This window comes from Scleropages formosus, chromosome 25 (genome assembly GCF_900964775.1).
Source record: "Scleropages formosus chromosome 25, fSclFor1.1, whole genome shotgun sequence".
NCBI classification, from domain to species: domain Eukaryota; kingdom Metazoa; phylum Chordata; class Actinopteri; order Osteoglossiformes; family Osteoglossidae; genus Scleropages; species Scleropages formosus.
In genome coordinates this window covers 4,021,821-4,040,368 of record NC_041830.1, presented here as the reverse complement: position 1 = coordinate 4,040,368, position 18,548 = coordinate 4,021,821, and the positions used below count along the sequence as shown (strand labels likewise).

The 18,548-nt window shown below is 39.8% G+C and overlaps 1 protein-coding gene across 5 annotated transcripts in view; it reads left to right on the top strand.

The window, feature by feature from the left end:
* slc16a4 (solute carrier family 16 member 4) overlaps positions 1–13,783 on the top strand; it is a 47,273-nt gene extending 33,490 nt beyond the window's left edge. For 4 of the 5 annotated variants that reach the window (XM_018741811.2, XM_018741810.2, XM_018741809.2 and 1 more), the window contains 3 exons: positions 4,656–4,867; positions 9,332–9,425; positions 11,798–13,783. In XM_018741811.2, coding sequence (XP_018597327.1) covers positions 4,656–4,867; positions 9,332–9,425; positions 11,798–11,964 — 473 coding nt within the window. In that variant the 3' untranslated portion in view covers positions 11,965–13,783. The remainder of the gene's footprint in view (positions 1–4,655; positions 4,868–9,331; positions 9,426–11,797) is intronic. The other variant, XM_018741813.2, reaches the window with a different exon arrangement.
* The last annotated feature ends 4,765 nt before the right edge of the window (positions 13,784–18,548 follow it).

Sequence of the window (18,548 nt, the reverse complement as noted above, 5' to 3'; positions counted from 1 at the left end):
GTCTTTTTACTGCTTCAGGTTTTTCTGTTGTTTTTTGTGATTTTGTTTTCTTAGGTACAAACTTGTGTATATGCGAACACTTTTTTCCTGTAATAAATAATTGTAATTTGATCTTAATATGGCAGTCCCCTACCAAACAGGTTGCTTTGGCAGGTGATTTTCCAGGGTGTCTAAAACGTAAATCAAACACTGACAAAAGACACATCAGAACAGAACCGTCTGATTCTTAAAAGCACATCAAACAGTAATTCAAGAATTTTGCAGCAAACACTCAGATAAAGTTGGCCAGGATCAAAATTGTGTGGATCCCAGTAAGTAAAACTTACTGTGTTTTTAATACAACATTTTTTCTTTGCAATCTTTCTTTTTTAAAAAATCACATTGTCTTTTCAGACATTGCGATTAGTTTTAATCCTTCACCTTTCCAACAAACCACTTCTCTGCAACTTATTTAATCTCTCTTATTAACTCTTTGTTCACTGTACATTGCTTCCCATTTGCTTTTATCTCATTGCTGTTAAAGAAACCCTCGCTAGCCCCAAACTCACTCCAGAATTAGATTCCAGTCTCTGTTCTCCCTTTTCTGTTAAATAATGAAGCACTGCCTACAAGCACACACACTGTCTGAAACCGCTTTTCCCAAGCAGGGGTTGCGGCAAACTGGAGCCTAACCCAGCAACACAGGGGACAAGGCTGGAGGGGTCCTGCAGACTTGAAGGACTCGAACCCCAGACCCACCAGAGAGCGGGACCTGGCCAAGCCTGCTGCGCCACTGCACCACTTTGCCCCCTGCCTACAACCCATTATCTCTATTCTTTGCACAGTACCATCTCCTTGTCATCTCTCAGTCTGGGTTCAAAGTGAGACATTACACCAAGACAGCTCTCCTCACAGTGACCTCCTTTTCCTCGGTCCTCATTTTCCTTGACCTGTCTGCAGCGTTTGACATTGTCAACCACCAAATTCATCTTGTCTCTTTATGGAAAACTTGGCATCAAAGGAGCAGCACTAAAATGGGTTGAGTCTTACCTATAAGGTAGATTTTACCAAATAGTCTAGTATGGCTCCTTGTCTTCTCCTCAGCCTCTCTCAAACGGTATTCTGCTGGGCTTGGTGTTGGGGCCTCTTACTCTTTTCCATCTACTCCTCCTCAGTTGGCTCTATCATTGCCTCTTGTAGATTCTCCTACCGCTGCTATGGTGACAAAACCGGTCTCTTTCTTTCTTTTCCCCTTGAGCTACCGCTGTACCATCTACCATCAGTAAAGGAGAGCTGTCTGTTTGGAGGGATCACCATCTGCAATTTAACCCTTTCAAAAACAAGGTTCTTCACCTCCCAGGTAGTCCATCCATTTGCCAGATACTCTCTATGAAACCGCACAACTCACTCGTTTCACCTGCTTCATCGACTGAGAGTCTCTAAAGATCTCTGCTTTTCACACAATGTTGTATCCTGGTACTGCAGATATGAATAACACCTGCAAGATCCACCCTTATCTCACAGCAAACTCTATGCAGCTTTTGATTCTGGCCATGGTTTTGTCTCAAGTGGACTACTGCAATTCCCACCTATCTGGCTTTCTGGCCTCCTCCACCAGTCTTCTTCTGCTGATACAGAAGGCTACTGCATGAGTTGTTTGACTTGTCAAAGTGTTCCCTGGTATCCCACCTCCTTGTCTCTCTCCATTAGCTTCCTGTAGCTGCCTGCATCAAGTTTAAGACTCTTTTTATGGCCTACAAAACATTCAACAAATCTGCTTCCCCATACCAACAACACCTGATTACTTGCTCCTACCAGTTTGTCTGCACCTATATTACTTCGCCTGTTGGTGAAATGCACTTTTACTTTCACTGAATTGTACGTTGCTTTCGAGGGGGTGCGGTGGCGCAGTGGGTTGGACCGCAGTCCTGCTCTCCGGTGGGTCTGGGGTTCAAGTCCCGCTTGGGGTGCCTTGCGGCGGACTGGCGTCCCGTCCTGGGTGTGTCCCCTTCCCCCTCCGGCCTTACGCCCTGTGTTGCCGGGTAGGCTCCGGTTCCCCGTGACCCCGTATGGGACAAGCGGTTCTGAAAATGTGTGTGTGTGTGTGTGTGTGTGTACGTTGCTTTCGATAAAAGTATATGCTAAATTAATAAATGTAAATGTATTTGCCATAAACATAAGTATTCACTGCTGAATGATTAATCTACTGTTGGTAACTGCTTGTCAAAGTGCAGAGTCACAGTGGTCTAGAGCCTAATCTGAAAGTACAGGGCACAAGGTGGTATATGTGTTGGACAGGGCACAAGCCTGTCTCAGGATATGATAAATACAGACCTTTTAAACATCTAATTGGAAGTAGATGTTTATTGTAATGTAAGGGCAGAAACCAGTTTTTAAGACCTGTTATTTTTCGGAAGGCGGGATGCGGTGGTGCAGTGGGTTTGGCCTTCTCTCTGGTGGGTCTGGGGTTCGAGTCCTGCTTAGGGTGCCTTGTGATGGACTGGCGTCCCGTCCTGGGTATGTCCCCTCCCCCCTCCAGCCCTACACCCTGTGTTGCTGGGTTAGGCTCTGGCTCACTGCAACCCCGCTTGGTACAAGCGATTTCAGACTGTGTGTGTGTGTGTGTGTGTGTGTGTGTGTGTGTCTGTGTATTTTTTGGAAAAGTATTTTTGTTTTGTGGACATATAGTGTACTTTATGTCTGTTTTCCTATCAGTTTTTTTTGGAAAACGCCTCAAGGGGTTAATTCAGATATTGACTGGGTGAAGCTCACAGAGCAGCTACTGAGAAATCAATGCCCCACATAGTTCCAAAGGACAGATCAAGTGCACCAATGCAAATTCCTACTACATATACCTTTGTTACAGTTCATGACTAATTCATCTTTAACAATTCAAACTACACAAGCAGTAATGTAGCGGTTAACACTGCTGCCTTTGCACTTTGGTGGTTGCAGGTTGGAATCTCACTTCTTACTGTATTTCCCTTGATTAAGGTACTTACCCTAAATTGCTACAGTATAAAGCATACCCAACTATATCAGTGGGTAAGTAATTGTAGGTTACCTGACATTGTGAGTTGATCTACAGATACTGTCATTTAAAGGAATACATGCAAATGCAGGTCTTATTTGTAAAATGCATTTTCGTTGTTGTTCAGCAAAGTGGAAGGACAGTTACTAATAGCTATACTGAAAACTAACAAACGAGACTACAAGTGACAGGACTGGCAATAAAAGATTGAATCATTTTGCAAAACATTTCATGTCTGTGAATTAATAACATTAATTCAGCAGCAGTGAGTACTGGCTCCAGCGCCATCGAACAACTCACTGGTATTCTTTTACACTGTGCAAGGAGATGGATATCTTCTGGTGTGTCAGCAGTGGACCATGGACTAAATGTGCTTTCTCGTGTATTTTCATCTTAGCAGGTTGGTGGAAGTTCCCAGTTCTCTGGATTTTCCTGAAACACTAAGCCATATCCACATTGTCTCTAGTTTCCTAGGAGTTTTTATGAAAAGCATTTGTCTTCCTGGTCCAGATCTTCTCCCACAACTATGTACTGTATATATTGGTGGGCTGTCACAGTTTGCACCCCTTCCTCTGCTTCTGTGAGACAGAAGGATAGCTGGGTTTTGTGTCCTGTTCAAGAGAGCCGAAAAAGGAGGTCAGCCTGTTAAACAGCATATAAAATGTATGTCCAATTTCACAGAATGCTCATTACCAATCATTATTGGCACATCCTAGATATTTCTTTCTACACATCTATGGAGGACACACATCACTGCCTTGGTGAATGCCAATACAATGCCACTTCAAAACTTGGAAGAATGGGGAGCCCTCTTGTCACCACGGCAGCACTTCATGGAAAGCCGTTGCTTAGCAACTCCCCAAAGGGGCCAGCCTTGTCGATGCCTCTTAGAAGCATGTCTGTCTGAGCTAAAAAGGGGTTCTCTGAGGTGGGGGCCATTGGTCACTGCCTCTCTCTCAAATGCTGCACCAGGTTAAAGAACATGAGAAAGTGAGTAATGTCAAGAAGGAATGTCAAGCTGGCAGACACTCTTTTTGTCATGTTTTGTATCAAAGTGAGTCCCAGGAACAGCAAGAACATTGGCTAGCCTCCTTATTTATGGTGTGTGTAATGCAGTCCGAAAGCCTGACAAAGTCTTTTTTTCCCAAAGTTACATCTTTTATAAATCTAAGAATGCAGTGTGAATGTATGTGTACTCTTTTGCGTTTTCTGTGCTACTTAACAGTTTGCATTTGTGACACACTGAAACATCCAAATATATATGTGCTCTATACAGAGAGTTTACCCCATAGATGCAAAAGGAATGTCATTGCTTAGGGTAGACAATGAGAGTGCCACAAAAGATCAGCAGCTCAGAAAACAGCTATCAGTAGCAACATGGTCTTTGGATGCCAAATGAATATGCTGTTAACAGTAAGCCTAATGGAATCTAACATAAATCTTATGACTCAAGAATCGACTCTGTCTAGTTTTACTCCTGCTGTAAAACCTTTCTATTTTTGGTTTTTTTTAGCAGCTTACCTTTCCTGAAATGGAACGTTGTAATTATTTCATGAAACTTCATTAAAGCTGTAATTAGAAATAGGAAAAGAAGATATTGCCACTTTGGCAAGGGTGAGCTCTATGGTTTATATTTCCCCTGTAGGGATCACGGAGACTGTGTCCCAGCTGGCCTCTGGCTGGGTGGCAGACAGGAACCTGCTGCACAAGTATCACTACCACAAGGCCTACCTAATTCTGTGTGGACTGATCAACCTGCTCTCCCCCCTGGCCACCAGCTACATTCAGCTCATGGTCTATGCCATTTTCTTTGCCATTTTCTGTGGGGGCTACATGGCTTTGCTCCTGCCTGTCCTGGTGAGTGATGTTCAGATGTACAGTAATGTTCCCTCAATTATAATCAATCAAATCCTGGAGATATTTAGATGTAGATCTTTTTATAATATGAATCTATACATACACAATGCCGTTTGGATTTCCCAAGGCTACTGTTTAATTTTTAAATGTTAATAGGAAGTTTAATATTAAACATTAAAAATTTTTGATGTCAACAGAACAGAAGAACTGCTTGGTACTTGTAAACATGCCAAACAGGAGTGCAAGAATGCTTAAGCAATAACATAGTCAACAAGCAGCAGTTCATTCAAATCTTTTAACAAAATGCATGTTTGTGCTGTACTTTGCTTTAGCAGTTACTGAAATGTGTCTTATCAAACACATTACAGGTGAAACTAGAAATCTGCCAGATTTTTTACTGTTTTCATTGTTTTCACTCTTCTCAGCTATTTCTTACCTACTGGTAATATTTAACACCTTCAGTATGTCTGCACGTTTTTGAAACAGCATCTGTTCACCTTCACATGATAAGAGCATGTTGGTGAGCTTCAGAGTGAAGCCTCAGTTTCTGGATTGCATTGATTATAATCAGTTATGTTAATTATTTCTAGATTAGCCAATGTTGTTTAACCACAGGGGGAGAAAGCCTTCACCCAGTGCTTGTCGCTTTGGAGAAAAGTATCTGCTAAATGAACAAATGTAAATGCTTTTGTCATGAAGCAGTGGGCTTGCTCTTAAAGCTCTGACAGAGCTGCTTTGAAGAAGATTAGCATTTTCACCCAGAGCAGAAAATCTGGCACCCTGCTAGCAGTACAAGGCTGAAAAGGCAGTTTTCTTTCTTTGTTTTAATGAATCATGTTGCAAGCTAGTATCTTTTGGCAAGATATCTTTGAGCTTGTTCTATCATAGCAATCATGAAAATTTCCTTGGAAAAGAGAAAACATACTAAAAGACAAAAGGACAAAAGTGTTGCAGAAGAATGACACTATAGGGTCACGGAGGACAAGTATAATTGTATACAGTACTGACGGAGAAGTCATTTAGGACTCATACAATTGTTATACTGTAATATTCTTAAATCAGGATTTAGGAATTTATTACTACTCAAATGCTTATAATGCCTGTTTTTTGTTATTTTTAAAACTGTTTATCTATCTATTGATTAGTTTTATAAACAGCACAATGTCACAGCAATGTAAAGACAGAAGACAGTACACTGAGGCATTGCGTATACGTTCACATACATAGAACAAGGGCTCAGGGTCAAAGTATGGTCGCATAGTATCGTTAATAATTTCAGAATGCCTTTGAATTGTTATACAGACTAAATCCCAATTTTTCAAGAGGTTCTTTAAATGCTGAGCGTGCCATGCAACACAGGAACAACAATAAGTGTTGAATTAACAGGTTTTTCAGCTAGGTCAATTTCATTAACCAGTGACAAATGACATCTGTAGTGATTTCAGTTACTTAGCTTTTGAAATTGCTACCAGTCTTCAACACCATTTTAGAAAAAAGGTATTTATATTATAACCCTTCATATTTTAGAGATAAAATTAACTCCATCATATATTACACATAGGGGGTCACGGCAGCGCAGTGGGTTTGGCCGCGTCCTGCTCTCCGGTGGGTCTGGGGTTTGAGTCCTGCTTGGGGTGCCTTGTGACGGGCTGACGTCCTGTCCTGGGTATGTCCCCTCCCCCCTCCAGCCTTATGCCCTGTGTTGCTGGGTTAGGCTCTGGCTCCCTGCGACCCCGCATGGGACAAGCGGTTTCAGATGATGTGATACATTACACACGGGTGATGTAGTGGCACATTCAGTAGTCCTGCTGCATCACAGCATCTGAGTTCTTTGGTTGTAGGTCTGAATCTGTTAGTGTGTGTGGAATTTGCATGTTCTCTCTGTGTTGGGGAGTTTTTCTGGGTGCTCCAGTTTCCTTCCCCATTTAAGAAACATGCAGATCAGATGAATTGGTGACAATCAATTGCCTCTTGGTTGTGAATGTGTGAAAGACTGTTGCCCTGGGCAGGGTATACCTCTTGGCTTGCACCTAGTGATTTTGGGACTGGCTCTGGACAGCCTTGACCAAGACAGATGGGTGGTGAAAATGAATATATATATTTTCAGATTTTTAATAAAAGTCTCATTACTGTAATGTATCTGGATTTAAAATATCTAAAATCAAATGCATACATTATTTTTAATATTTTAAGAACTATTTTTTTTCAGCAAGCCAAATTAACATCTCCATACAAACGATAATGCATTAATACTGTTAAAAAATTCATTCCACTATAAATAATAAAAATGTTTGAAGAAAGTATTCCATGATAGATGAACACAAGATGATTTGGTTTTTTGTTTTTCATTCTTTAAAAATGATGTTTTCCCTGTAATCCCAGGTTATTACCACTAAAGGATCATCAGTTTCTGTAGTTACAGGATCTTGATTAAATTCTTAAGAAAGTTAAAATGAGTAATCACTTTGATAAACATTAAAGGGCCTGAGATGATAGCAAAATTTATTCTAAATCATGGCTGCCACCAAAAATTCAAAAATTGCAAAAATTCTACGGATTTTCATTACCATAATGGACAATTTTCTCATTTGACTTGGCTTCAAGTTCATGAGACTGACTCATCTGTGTCTTGTATATTCAGTACTGATTTTATAAATGCACAGGCAGTTTGTTGTGTATATACATTAAAAATCATCATAGAAAGAATATCATAGTATCATATAGTTTTCCCAAAATTTCCTCAGCTACAGAGAAGCATCTGTAATATCAATGAGTTTCTAGGTGATTTTCTTTCAGATGTTTGTAATTGGAGGGGGCACGGTGGCACGGTGGGTTGGACTGGGTCCTGCTCTCCGGTGGGTCTGGGGTGAGTCCTGCTTGGGGTGCCTTGCGGCGGACTGGCGTCCCGTCCTGGGTGTGTCCCCTCCCCCTCTGGCCTTACGCCCTGTATTGTCGGGTAGGGTCCGGTTCCCCGCGACCCCGTCTGGGACAAGCGGTTCAGAAAGTGTGTGTGTGCGTGTGTGTTTGTAATTGGGGAGGTGCGGTGGTGCAGCGGGTTTGGCCGGGTCTTCCTGTCTGGTGGATCTGGAGTTTGAGTCCTGCTTGGGGTGCCTTGTGATGGACTAGTTTCCTGTCCTGGGTGTGTCCCCTCCAGCCTTATGCCCCGTGTTGCTGGGTTAGGCTCTAGTTCTCCATGACCTTGCTTGGGACAAGCAGCTTAAGTCAGTGTGTGTGTTTATAATTGTGATTTTTTTTCAAAAATCAGACCATTAAAAACATGTTTAACTATTTGGATAAACATTAATACAACATCCAACAATCTGTGAACTATGAGTAACGTGAACATGAATCTATTATCGCCACATTTCAGCTGACTTTCCATTGCTGAAATTTTTGTCAATAAAAAGACTTTATGTGGGGGGGGGGAACTGATGTGAAGTGGATTCTTTCTCTGGCTAATTTTTAAATTTTCTTAAATGAAAAGGCTTCCTCATAAAACACACTCTGGATAGTACTCATTATTCCCACTTCTTCACCCATTCACCATCAGTAACGTCTTGTGCTAATGCAGGGTTGCAGTGGTCTGGAGCCTACCATGGGAGAATAAGATGCTAGACTAGACCATTTACACCACAACCCAAACTCATTATTATGCAAGGTTCTAATTAAGCCCGCAGAATTTATTTTAGCTTTGTACATTACATTACATAGTCATGTGAAGTCATATTAGCTAAAATGCTTGCTGTAATTGTCTGTTGGTTGATTAATTGATTGATTATTATGTTGCCCAAAAAGTACATGGACCACAGTTCTTGTAGGGAAACTGATTTACCAAAAAAATGACAATTATACTTTGTGTAGGTTTGAGTCATAGTTCATAGTGGAACTTTGCAATGGCATTGTCACCAACAAATCCAGAAAATAGATGAAAAGGAGGTAGAAAATTAATTTATAAAATATCAAAGGTTTACTGTCATATTTTGCAACTGATGGCTCACATGTTAATGCTTCACTAATCCACAGCTCAAGAGATGCTGCTCTGTGTAGTCACCCATTCCATGTGATTTATTCAAACCTTAAGGCTCTCCCACTTGAGGGAAGTATTTGCTGAAATTCTTGATGTCTTGCTTGTGATGTCAAGTTCTGTTCTTCTGAAAAGGTATTTTTTCACTGTGCAAATCCTCAGGAATTACAAAATGAGTGAACAGCCTGGCAGGCAATGAGAAACACAGCAACACCTCTTGTTAAGAGTGAGGCTGTAATTTCAGACTCTTCGCATTTGGGAATCCTTTATGTTTAGTGTGTGCCTTGTTTTCTGTTGTTAATGATGTAGTGAAGACTTGTTGATCTGAAGACATTTTGTCTGAAACTCCATGCGTCTGCTCATGGACTTGAAGATTGACTTGCGGTTGGTGCAGATTTCAAATAAGTGCTCATTATTGTTTCATGCTTTCTACCTCTCAGGTAGACCTGGTTGGAACAGAGAAGCTGAACAACTCAATGGGTTTCTCCATGTTTTTCGTGGGCCTTGGCTGCCTCACTGGTCCTCCTCTGGCAGGTGAGTTTGCCTGGTTCTAGAGCACCACAGTATACTCCTTGATATAGAGGAACATTTACATTTATTCACTTAGCAGACACTTTTCTCTAAAATGACCTACAATGAACTCTATGTAGTGTTACTAGCCCACGCACCTTATTCACCAAGGTGACTTACACCACTTACAACAGGTCACTCATCCATACATCAGTGGAACACACACACTCTCTCTGTGTCACTCACGCACTAAGGGGGAACAGCATGTCTTTGGACTGGGGGAGGAAACCAGAGCACATGCAAACTCCACACAGACTGAGCGGGGATCAAACCCACATTCTCTCACACCACCCAGGCACTGTGAGACAGCAACGCTACTTGCTGCACCACCATGCCACCCATACCAAATGTATGACATCAGATCCACCACACAAGCCTCAGTCCACATGAGTCAGTGTAATATATCTTTAATATTTTACTGCTTCTAAAAATACTGTAGCATTCCCCCATGGTACTACTGGAGACAGGGTTCTGGAAAAGTGCTCTTTGACTGGATACATATACTCAATGGCTGCCTTGAGAAGGATGCAACAAACATTTTGATAGTCTTCTGGACAGTTGAGAGTTCCCCAAGGTCATTCTGAGCCTTCCCATTCCTCACAATGTTTAGGGGGTCACTTGAACCCCCCAGGATCCCCCAGTGGCAAACAGCATCAGTAATGGAACAACCAATCAGCGGAACACAGGAATATGTACAAGAATGGACACTAACATCACCTGTTCAGCCCCCCTCAGAGCCGTTAAAATACTTTCAGATATTTTAAAAATGAATGCTGTCATTTTATTCTTGACCCAGGTAGTTGAAATACACAAAAACAAAATACACACACTCTCTGAACTGCTTGTCCCATAGGGGGGTCTTGGGGAGCTGGAGCCGAACCCAGCAACACAGAGCGTAGGGCTGGAGGGGGAGGGGACACACCCAGGACAGGACGCCACTCCATCGCAAGGCACCCCATGCGGGACTTGAACCCCAGACCCACCAGAGAACAGGACCTGGTCCAACCCGCTGCGCCACCACACCCCTCGAACAAAATTCAATTCAATTCATTTTTATTGAGCACTGCTCTCACACAGTGACACAGAACACTGAACAAAGGATTAGATACTAATAAATGGTTGACTATACATTAAATTACTACAATAACTATGTAATTATTAAAGCTGTAAGTAACCCTGCCATGGAGGAAAGAAACAGAAAAACTCCCAAAAGAAAGGCCAGGGAGAAAAAAAAACCTTTGAGAGTCCAAGTGCCAGTGGCTGCCCACCCCTCCTGGACATTCTAGATTAACAAAGTCAATTTGTAGTAATTTATAACATTGCAGCTAAGTTTTAATATGTCTGCATATTCAGTTGCTTTGAATACTCTGCAGCCCTGCTTGCTTTTTCTGAGGAGAAGGGCCTCTCCCCCTCTCTGGAACATGAGCCCCTGAAAGGAGAGGCCACCTAAACTCAGTGACATTGACACCCGAGCCTAAGAGGCACCCCGATGTGAACCTTGCCTTTGACGTTGCACCCCCACAGAGTTGCGCAACATGATTAACAACTTCTAGGAAGCTGCAAGTGCACACCATATGGGTTCCTGCAGGGTCGACACTAGGGTTTTTGGCTCTCCTAGGCAAGAATTAGTCCCTTACACTTCTTTCTCTAAATGAAAAAAGTACATAAACATATATATGACAATAAATGTTTTTATTTTTTTTTATTTTTAGAGATACGCACCATTCAAGGGAGCAAAATTTGAATCTGTTATTATTTGTAATAACACGGAAACACTAGATGCACAGAACATATTTGTTTGTACAACTGAAAACTTTTTTTAAAGACTGAAGCTATGTAAGAGAACAAATAGATACAGAAAATGTCATGTAGAAAGTTTCAACTTTTCAAAAACAAGGGGCAGTAATATGTCACATGTAATAATATACATAAGGTGGCAGAGGTTTCTAACAAAACGGTCTCTTATCAATAAAGCAAGGTTTTTTTTTTTCTTATTTTTGTCCAAGATTACAGTTAATTTTTTGCCAAAATTTTGGACCTTTGGCAATTGCCTAGTTTGCCTAAGTAGAAAGTCAGCTTTGGGTCCCTCCCTTTAGAAACAGCACACTGTTTAGAATGCTCCCATGAAGAAGATTCCTACTCAAGAAGCCATCTACAGTGTTTTCTCTGGGGCTCATGGGAATTCAAATTGGCAGCTCATCTGCTTCATTGGTTTCATTTGTGTACTTCTATCAGCATCTAAAAGACAACATCTTTTTGTGGTAGTGGCATCTATTGTTTTTGTGAAGCTGGTTGATTCTGAAGGCTGTCTCCGGCAAAGTAACTCTCTTTTGCAGGTTTCCTGTATGACTACACCCAAACTTATGACTGTTCCTTCTATCTGGCTGGCGTGTGCTACCTGCTGTCCTCTGTCTCACTCTTCCTGGAGCCTCTAGCCCGGAGGCGGCAGGCCCAAAGCCAGAAGACTTCAGTGTTTATACATGCTATGGAACAGAAGATCTGAGAACAACCTAGCGTTGGACAGGGATAGAGGGCACGGGTGGGTGGCAGCCTCTGAAACCTGTCCAGTCAGGTTTTCAGATGGGCTGCTGTGAACTAGCCTCGGAGAAATCAACAGACTGAAAGAAACCGAGATGAATATAACCTGACAGATGCAAGGAGAGAAGAAACTTTTCACCCAGCTGCAGAAAATGGATCATTTGAATGCAAGCCAAATGAACATGTGTTACACAGTGTGCAAATGTTGCTCTTGTTTGTCTTTTTTCCATGAGTTTTGACTCTCGGTGATGTTGGCTGCTCTTGAAAGCCCAGTTGTAACTTTTGTTTAATACTTCCTTCACAGTGGGAAAGAGGTGATAGATCTGAAAAAATAGCATTTAAAAATAGAAGTAAAAAAAAGGCATTCTGTTTAAAAAAAAAAAATTAAATCCATACTCTGCATTGCATGTATCGTGGCATAGATTCAGATCCATGATTTCCCTATGGTTGTCAGCTGTCATGGGCAGTCACATGCAGATGTGCACTTCAGTTTTACACTAGAAATCAGTCTGCTCATATCTGGCCCTCTGAACTGCACTTCACTGTACACTGATAATCAGTAAGTTACCACAGCTGCTTGGGCATTTTACTCCTGTGAAAGAACCCATGAATGTACATGTCTTCCAATTCCATCTCTTGAAAGGTGGGGGGGAACTTGCCTATTACTTCAGATCATTGTGGATTAATAAGCATCTCTGCAGCGAATTTATCCTGCTGTTGAAACAAGGGGAATCAGGTCTGGAGGTGGGATGGGGTTCTGCTTTAACTATGAAAAGGCCAGAGGTGGGTGAGTAAAGTTCCCAAGAGCTGCAGAGTTTCCTACCTCACCTTTTGATAAGTTCCACCGTTCTTGAAAATCACATCTAGCGCTACAGGTGTAATTTTGTCAATTAAACAGAAAGATTAATTATTGGACTACAAGACACCAGAACTGAAGTTATGGTACACAGACACCATTGCCTTCGATATCCCAGCTTTAGTGGAACAAGTAAGAATATGTTCAATAAGTCCCACATAAAAATCTGATAGTAATGATGTCTGAAAATTTGCGTAAAATATAACACAAAACACGCTGTTTAAATTTTTTGTCCTCTCACTGTAGAAATGGCATTAAATCCGTAAAGTATTACATCATTTTACTTTACAGTTCATTGGTGACATTCCACTTTACTACCCCAGTAATAGCTAATAATTTTAACCCGAGTGGCAAGAAACCGGACAAAATTATTTTCAAGCATTAGACAAAAATATTTGTTAATTTCCTCAGTAGTTCTGGTTTAAGTGCATTTGCGATTATTGGGGTGTTCAGCTAATAATAATACTCTGACTACACTGCTGTCATTAGACATACTTTCCCATTTTTCTTTTGTATTTATGGTAGTTAAATGCTTTGTTGATCATCCCACTGAGAATACACACTTGCTTTGTTTGGGAAAACAAGTCTAGAAGAGAAGTGGCAATGAGTAATATTATTCTGAGTGAAAAAAAATAATTTGACTCAAAGTGTTCTTTTTTCATTAATTATGACAGATCTTTAACAAAATGTAGACAAGGCTTAAAATAAAATAAGACCACTTTGATCTTTTGCATGACACTCATGCCTTTAAATAAGACGAGCAAAGGTTAAATTTTAAAAATTACCCTAATAGCTAGATTTTGCAACATAATTTCAGTTCAAGAAATACAGTACCTTCAAAAGTATTGACTCCCCTTGATAGTTAGCACCATTTTCTGTTTCAAAAGATACATACACATATTCTTCTAAGTATTTTTATTGTAAACCTAAGCGATATGTTTATTTTCAAAGCCAAAGTAAATAATTTGACAAAAGACTTTGAAAAAACTGGAAAAAACACTTAAGTGTTCACCCCCCACACCATTAATATTTAGTAGAGCCTCCTTTTGCCACAATAACAGCCTTAAGTCTTTTGGGGGTAAATCTGAACTAGCTTTGCACTCTACTCAGGAATGATTTTGTTCTGTTCTTCCTGGCAAATTTTCTTAAGTTCATTCGTGTTGGTGGGTTGGTGCTTCTGGACTGCTAATTCCAAAAAAAAGCACCACAGATTCTCAAGGGGTTCAGATCAGAACTTTGACTAGGCCATTGTAGGACGTTCACTTTTTTGTTTTTGAGCCACTCCAGTGTTGCCTTGGCCTTGTGCTTGAGATTGCTGTCTTGCTGGAAGATTAACCTTCTTCCAAGTTTCTGGGTGAAAAGCTCCATCTTGGTTTCATCTGACCACAAAGCCTGTTCCCACAACCTAGCTGGGTCCCTCTCATGCATTGTAATGTACATCTGTGAGATGTACATTGCATTGGAGAAAAACGTGCTAAATTAATAAATGCAAATGTAGCAAACTTCAGACATACCTTTTTATGAATATTCTTGAGTAATGGCTTCTTTCTTCTCCCCCTTCGACTTAGGCCAGTGTTATGGAGCGCTCTTCATATTGTGGACTCATGCACATGTTTGAACGAACTATAGAAGTCAGTTACTAAAAGTGATGGCTGATATCTTTGACACTTCCCTTACCAGCTTACGTTTTGCTTGGCCTTTTTTATACAGCAATTTGGAAGGTGTGATACACTACATTTGTATGTATCTTTAGAAATCCAGAAAATGGTGCTAACTTTCAAGGGGCTTGCATACCTCTGCAAGGCACTGTACATTTAGTATATTAGACAATTTTTAAACTATTATTGTGAATGTTGGGTACTTTTATCTGTACTTTTTAATTGTTAATGTTATATATACATAAAAACTACAATTACTAACAGACACACTGTACACATTCACCTGGATAAATTATTCAGTTTACACGGAAAAACTGTTTTTGTATCTGCCCATGTCTATGGCACTGAGACACTATAACACAGTTACATGAGGGGAACATTTAGCCAAGTGCTTAAGAGATCAGGAAGAGGCTTTTATACACCTTGTTTACCCTGGGCCACCTCAGTCAGAAGTGGAAACATAGGTATTACCTTGATTCCACAGAACTTAATGTGGAAAATTAGTTGGATGTTCATTTAAGCAGCTTTAATTGTTGCAGACAACCTGAATTCTGTTCAGTTCTTCTGTTATTTTGTGGACTGCTGCACCTGGTGCACATTGTATCTTTACTAATCATAAAATAAACCAAAGATACAACTCACAACAAAATGCACACATACTGCCTTTCCGACATAGTTGCAGCGCATGCTGTTCTCATGTCAAAGCATAATTTGTTCAGTTGCTGTTAAATGACTTTTGTTGTTAATGAACCAGGTCACTGTTTTACTCTGCCCTCTTGTGGTAACTAAAAACATCACTGAAATTTGCCTTACTCTGTATAAAATCATATAACTTTCATTATGCTGCCTTCTGTTCATTCAGAAAATATATGTGTCATCAGTTTTGTTTCCACTACACACAAAGATTGTATTGAGATACTGTAGTTTTGTCATTGATCATTGTTCCTGTTTATTTTGTCCTTTGTATGTAACATAGATTATATGAGTTAGAAATTTAGAAGTGGATTTGTAATACACGAAATCTGTACATTCTTGTCATATTAAATTCCATGATTAAAACATCTGAAATGTATAAATATATGCATCCATCCATTTTAAATAAGTACTCATAAATTTGGTTGTGATTCAAACATCTCTCCCAGGAAGCAGAGCAGACAAAGCTAGGCAGATCCTTTACAGGATTCCATCTTCTTGAAGGCCCAAACATAGTAAAGAAAACCTGTTAAGCTGAACAGAAAGTACCTGGAAGAAAACTAATGAATATGGCAAAAATGTGCAATCTTGGAACTGTGATGCAAGAATCTCATACCTTCACACATTTTTGGTTAAAAAAAAAAAAAAAAAAAAGTGCAGTGAAACACTATTGGATCATTTAAGTGAACCCCAAGCATTCCATTCCATGATGAAGTATGTAAAAACTTTAATATGCACCACACTGAACTTAACTGATCACTAATCGAAACCTGAATTGAAAGCTCCTCGGAAATTGTATAAATAATTGCAGATTGCTTATTATACATAACATTGTAAAAGTTGGACAAAGGTCACAGTGAAATGAGTAAATGATAAAATTTACAAACGCCTCAGTTACATACATGTTTTAGTGCATTCTACATTAAGCCTGAAAAACTGAATATATTCTACATACAGTGCTATGCAAAAGTATTAATACACCTTGAAAGTTATGACCATTGCCTGAATTACAAATTATGCTTACCATTATTAACTTTTTCAATCAATATTTTTTTTATTGTTAACTCGTATGCTCTAACAAACTCAGAACCAAAATAAGTCTGCAGATATTTTAAAGAAAAACTGCAATGCCACTTCCTGCTTGAAGTATTCAAACCCCAGAGCCCTAAAAACTATTGCATTTACAGAAATGGAAAAACTACTCCCTAATCCCACAACTGTGTCTTAATTAGACAAATGGTTGGTATAAGACTGTCCCTCAAACAATGTCAGAAAGGCACAGACAGTAAGAGATGCCACAAATAGGCCAACAAATACTTTGAAAGACCGACAGAGGTCAGTGGCTGAAAGTGGAAATAAAGGCGAAAATATCAAGAGCACTATATGAAAGTGGCAAGAAAGAAGCCATTACGCAAAAAGAATCATATCAAAGCATGTGAATATCCCAGATAAAACATGGGAAATTTCAAGTTTCATGGTCAAACCAATACAGAGTTTTTTGTGGCCAAAATTCAAGACACTATGTGTGGTACAAACCTAATACTGCCCATGCCTCAAGAAACATCATCCTGAAAGTGAAGTAAGGTGGTGGCAGTATCATGCTTTGGGGATGCATTTCATCAGCAGGGATGGGGAATCTAGTCAAAACAGAAGCAATGCAAAATACAAGGAAATACTGCAAGAGAACCTGCTTCAGTCTCGTAAGAAGCTGAAGCTTGGGAAAAGTTCACCTTTCAGCAAGACAATGATTCTAAGGACAAAGACAACGCAACATAGGAGTGTTTCAAAAACAAAAAAGTGAATATCCTACAACGGCCCAGTCAAAGATTTGACCATTTGGAAAATGTGGTCCCCGAGTGTCACTGAACCAATCTGAACAACCTGCTGCATATTTGCCGAGATGATTGCGCAAGAATAACTCCAGAATGGTGCATATCTACCCCCAAAACAAAGCCATTATTGCAAGAGAATGAAGTTCTTCCAAATGTCTGGGGTTTAAATAAATATTCAAGCAGCATATTTGATTTTTTTATTCTTTAAAATATCTGAAAACTTATTTTGACTCTGACAATTTAGTGTTACAGCAGAAAAGTGTGTAATCATGTGTATAATTATAATGTCGGTAACTTTAAAAGCATTTGAGTACTTTTGCAAGGCATAATTATGTATAACTGTGCCTATTTTTGAAATATGTATATGACATTTTTTCCACCATTCTCACTTTCATTGTATAATTTTTCCGCTTAATAACAAGACAATCTATTCCGTTTAAGTAAAATATACATTTATTGACAAACAGATCAATACATACATACGTATTTTTTTTTTAGAAAAAATTACATATTGGTACTTCAAAAAAAACTAAATTACATATTGATACATATTTTAAATGGACCTGTACTTACAAAATACCATCCTTTGACTTGAACAGCCTTTGCTTTGGAATGTAACCAGGTGAGTACAGGGCCTGTGAAATACAAAGGCATTCAGCAATCCCACAACCATGCTCATTTGCATTTGTCAAACTTGTGGATTCACAGGCAGACCTTGGTCTCACGTAGAAATACACAACGTTTAAGATGGGTTTCTTTTACACTGTAGCACAAGGAGTGTAGTGAAGACAGGAAAAAAGGAAAGCATAGAACAGAAAAGCAATGCAAACAAAGTCTTTTGGTTAAGACACACCGTATGAGATTGGTACAATGTACTTACCAGTAAAAGAAATTGCAGCTAAAGCTGTGAATTACCTTGCACTACCCAGAAGTCAAATCGGCAAATTTCAGAGATTACTGTTAACATTACTCTTAACAAGAAGCCTGCTAAATTAACTTATTTTACATACAGCACAGAAAATGGAAAACCACAGCACCAGAATAATACTGGAAATGTACTGCTGTTGGCCAGCAAGGAGACTGTGTTGTGTCTCTGCTGAGGTGGAGCAGGACAGACCCACAAGGCCATTTCAAATATGCTACTTACAACTGTTGCCCACAAGTATCTACAGTATATCTCACATTTTGTACCACAACAGCCATGATGAGTGATGGTTGGGTGTGCCCCAGAAATCTTACAGCCCCTGGAATCACATGGGACAATGAGCTTTTTCCTTTGGTCCTCCACCTTAAGCACCTGAAATGAGCAACTTCCATCAAATTATCTGTGCTAAAACTCTTTCAATAATAATAATAATAATAATAATAATAATATAAAAAAACCTAAAATGTGTATATTTCTTTAGCTTGCGCATTTTCCCAAGGTGAATTACAGTGACAGTTTTCCATTAATTTGTCATTTAGGTTTGTTTTTTAATTGCAATGACCATTCCTTTGGAGTCACCTGAAC